We start from the raw sequence: 3,985 nt of genomic DNA on the forward strand, positions 1-3,985 counted from the left end.
TCCCCTCCCCTCCCCTCCCCTCCATTCCCCTCTGTCTCGCAGGCGGGACCGCTGCTGCTTACAGCGTCATACTCCATCCTGCGAGCAATTTCCTTGATGGAGCGCTCAGGGCCGGACGGTACACGTTCACCGGAGGTAAGTGAGCAGGTCTGGGCACGGCTGGGCCCTCTCCTGGCGCAGCCCCAGCTCTTGGAGCGCATTTGACAGCTGCGTCTTCTCCCTCACTCCCCGGCCCGTGTCCGAGGTCCCGGCCACCAGGGGAAAGTCGGGTATTCCTTTATCGGGAACATGTGTAGGGTGGGGGGGCCCCGGAGATCAGCTGCAGGACTGGGGCTGCACAGCCAGCGGCCGGCCCGTGGTGGGTCTCCATTCAGACGTTGGCACAAGGCTCCCTCTGTGCCCCCCTTGGGGCACGTGCTGAGCACCCACTCCTCCCGTCTACCCGCAGCCGCCGTCGGGGCCGTGTTCGGCCTCACCTCCTGCATCACCGCCCAGGTCCGCCAGAAGCCCGACGACCCTCTGAACTATTTCCTCGGTGGCTGCGCCGGAGGCCTGACTATGGGATCACGCGGTGAGTGGGCCCCACCCCACCCCACCCACCCTCCTCCCAGCATGGCAGAACGACCCCTGACCTCTGCTGACCCTGCGCCCTCTCTTCCATCCCGGACAAGGAGCCAGGCAGCCCCCTTGAACCTCAGCCAGTTCAGTCATGGCCACAGCTGCTCCTGCTGAAGCGCCTGCTGTGTACCACGGCGCCAGGGCCTCGGCTCAGCATGTAGGGCCCCGCTGCCCTGCGCGTCTCCTCCCCGCCTCTCCTCCTCACTCTGGTCCAGCCACACGGGCCTCCTTGCTGTTCCTCCAACATGCCAGGCACAGCCCTGCCCCAGGGCCATCGCGCTGTTCAATGCCTGCAGAGCTGTTCCTTCACTGTCCTGACCACCCTGTACGAGCCCCATCCCCGCCACCCTCACTCCATGCCCGTTCCACCTGCCATGGCTTGTCAGAGGACACAGGTCACTGCCCATCTCCACCACTGGCCAAGGAGGTGCTGGTCCTCGCCCTGCCACCTCTCTCCCTGCCTGGAGCCCTGCAGGGGAGCTGCCCCCGCAGCCTTCACTTTACAGATACGGGTATTAGGACTCAGGGCAGGAATGAAGTGGCCCGAGGCCACCTGGGGGAGAAGTGGCCTCCTTTGCAGCCAGCAGAGGGTGCAGCCCTGGTTGAGGAGGCCTGCCTGGAGCACAAGCCAGACGCCACTCCAGCCCTCCCATGGGCCCGGGCTCGGGGTCAGTGCCCGCCTGTGCCCCTGGCCGACCCCCAGCCTGCCAGGGCCTGGGCCCTGAGGCTGTCATTGCTGGAAGAGCCTGGCTGTTCGCCGCCCTGTAAAGGCTGTAAAGACTCGGGCCCTCCGGGCCAGCAGGAGGAGTGAGCGAGCCCCCTTGGCCCAGCCGCTCCGGCCTGGCGTGTTGGGAGTGACGGATGGCAGGTTCCAGGCAGGCAGACAGGGAGGGTGCAAGGGCAGGACCCGCACCATCACTGCGTCTCTGTGACAAGACCTTGAGGCGGCCGTGCCCCACCCCGGCTCCCACCAGAACTGGTCAGAGGTTGGAGGTAGGCTGAGATTTTGACTGTGACCCAGCCATGGCTGGGACTGCTCCCTGCCCCAGGCCAGCCTCCTTGTCTCTCTTCAAAACTTGTGAGTGCCTGGTGCGTGGAGAAGGCCTCCTTCCTCCTCTGGCCCAGGAGCTTCAGGGCAGGAGAGCCGGGGGAAGCGGGGGCACCGTCTGGACTCCTCGGTACACAGACCACGAGGCAGCTGTGTGGCCTGGCCTTGGCGGCCATGGGCAGAGGAGAGACGGAGACACACGGACATGACCACTGCCTGGTGTCCAGCCTTGCCCCAGCCTCAGCCGGGGGCAGCACAGTGTTCCTCTCACAGGGGGCAGTCAGCGTGGGGCAGACCGAGGACCCACAGCCTGGGTTCCTGCTGGGAAGCCACCTGGACTCAGGCCCCCCTCTGTGCCTCAGTTTCCACATCAGAGTCTAGGGCCTTCTAAAGTGACTTAATCCCTGCAGAGAGAGTCCTGTCAGGGGTCTCAGTCTGGCTCCCAGGGTGGGCTCCGGCTGGGGCGTGGAGCATCGTGGTCCAGCCCAGACCCAGCAGGGCCTGACATCACCTCCAACCCCGCAGTGCGCAACTACGAGATTGGCGCCGCCTGCTGTGTGTACTTCGGCATCGCAGCCGCCCTGTTCAAGATGGGCCGGCTAGAGGGCTGGCGACTGTATCGAAAGCCCTGGGAGTGAGCCCTGCGCCTGCCGGGACCTCCCGCCTGCGGAACGCATCCAGAAATAAATTCCATGTCTGTGTGTGTCAGTGTCCAGAGGGCTTGGTGAGGGTGACACGGCGGCCAGTGAGGGCGGATCCAGGCAGGAGTGGGGAGAGGAGATGAGATAAGACCCCTGCACACTCGCCCGTCTGCCGCCTGCCGTCCCTGCCAAGGGAACCAGCCTGGCCCTGCAGAACTGGGATGGCATCGGGCCGGGGCCGGCCGGAGCCGCAGAGGGGAGACTTGGCTGTGGCACGCCCCCTCCTCTGTGCCTCCACCAGTTCCCAGGGCAGGGCGGGAGCGTGCAAGTGACCTGCCAGCAAGTGGAAACTGGGCCCCAACGCCACGGCCCTGCCCTCCGCGCTGTCGGCCCCGGTCACAGCCCCCATGCAGATCATGAGCCATCCCTTCTCTGGGCCTGTCCCCAAAGCCAACAGCATGTGGAGAACACGCCCAGGCCCCATCTCCAAATTCCTGGGCACTGGAGCGGAGAGCCCCAGACAGGTTGGCCCAGCATCTGTCCCCATCTGACAGGTCACTTGGAGCCCCTGAGGCTGGGGCAGAGCAGGACAGGACCCCTCTCAGCACCTGGCTGGTGGCAGCGACAAGGGAAATAATTGTGATCCCTTCCCGCTGCTGCCTGTCAGGCCTGGCGATTTAGGCAGCCCCGGAATGCTGGTACCGCCCAGGCCCTTTCTCCAGACCTGGCTCAGGCTCCCTGGTAGCTGGAGACGAAGCCTGCAAGCTCCAACATGCCGCGGTGGGCCGTAAATGAGGGCGCTCCAGGCTCCACCCAGGGGAGCAGAGCTGTGCACAGCTCCGGCTGGGGTGGATCGGGGCCTGCTGGTGGGCCGGGGACAGCAGGAGCTGGCCGGCTGCTGGGTCCCTCCTTTCCCCTCCTCACCCATCTCTCCTTTTCTCAAGCCCGCCCGTGGGGCTTCGATGTGGTGAAAAGCCAAACTTCACTTCAGCCTCATCTCCTCTGTCAGCCCCCAAGTAGAAACAGCCTGGAGCTCCCAGGCCGGAGCAATCCTCCCACCTCAGCCTCCCAAGTACCTGGTGCAGCCGCCGCCACTGTGCCTGGCGTATTTTTTAAAAATATTTTGAGCCCGGGCGCGGTGGCTCACGCCTGTAATCCCAGCACTTTGGGAGGCCGAGGCGGGTGGACCACGAGGTCAAGGGATCGAGACCATCCTGGTCAACATGGTGAAACCCCGTCTCTACTAAAAATACAAAAATCAGCTGGGCATGGTGGCGCGTGCCTGTAATCCCAGCTACTCAGGAGGCTGAGGCAGGAGAATTGCCTGAACCCAGGAGGCGGAGGTTGCGGTGAGCCGAGATCGCGCCATTGCACTCCAGCCTGGGTAACAAGAGCGAAACTCCGTCTCAAAAAAAAAAATATTTTGTAGGCTGGGCGTGGTGGTTTGAACCTGTAATCCCAGCACCTTGGGATTACAGGTGGGAGGACTGCTCGATGCCAGGAGTCTGGGACCAGCCTGGCAACACAGTGAGACCCTGCCTCTGCTTAAAAAATTGTCTTTTTGAGACAGTCTTGCTCTGTCACTCGAGCCGGAGGGCAGTGGCAGGATCGTGGCTCACAGGAACCTTGACCTCCCGGCTCCTGTGACCCTCTCATCTCAGCCTCCGCGGTAGCTGGG

General features: G+C 64.2%; 1 protein-coding gene across 1 annotated transcript in view; it reads left to right on the top strand.

Annotated features, from left to right (window-relative positions):
- Positions 1-2,379, top strand: part of NDUFA11 (NADH:ubiquinone oxidoreductase subunit A11) — a 10,660-nt gene extending 8,281 nt beyond the window's left edge. The window contains exons 2-4 of the mRNA XM_017528358.2: positions 43-135; positions 449-571; positions 2,192-2,379. Coding sequence (XP_017383847.1) covers positions 43-135; positions 449-571; positions 2,192-2,304 — 329 coding nt within the window. The 3' untranslated portion in view covers positions 2,305-2,379. The remainder of the gene's footprint in view (positions 1-42; positions 136-448; positions 572-2,191) is intronic.
- The last annotated feature ends 1,606 nt before the right edge of the window (positions 2,380-3,985 follow it).

This window comes from Cebus imitator, unplaced genomic scaffold (genome assembly GCF_001604975.1).
Source record: "Cebus imitator isolate Cc_AM_T3 unplaced genomic scaffold, Cebus_imitator-1.0 Scaffold53, whole genome shotgun sequence".
NCBI lineage: Eukaryota > Metazoa > Chordata > Mammalia > Primates > Cebidae > Cebus > Cebus imitator.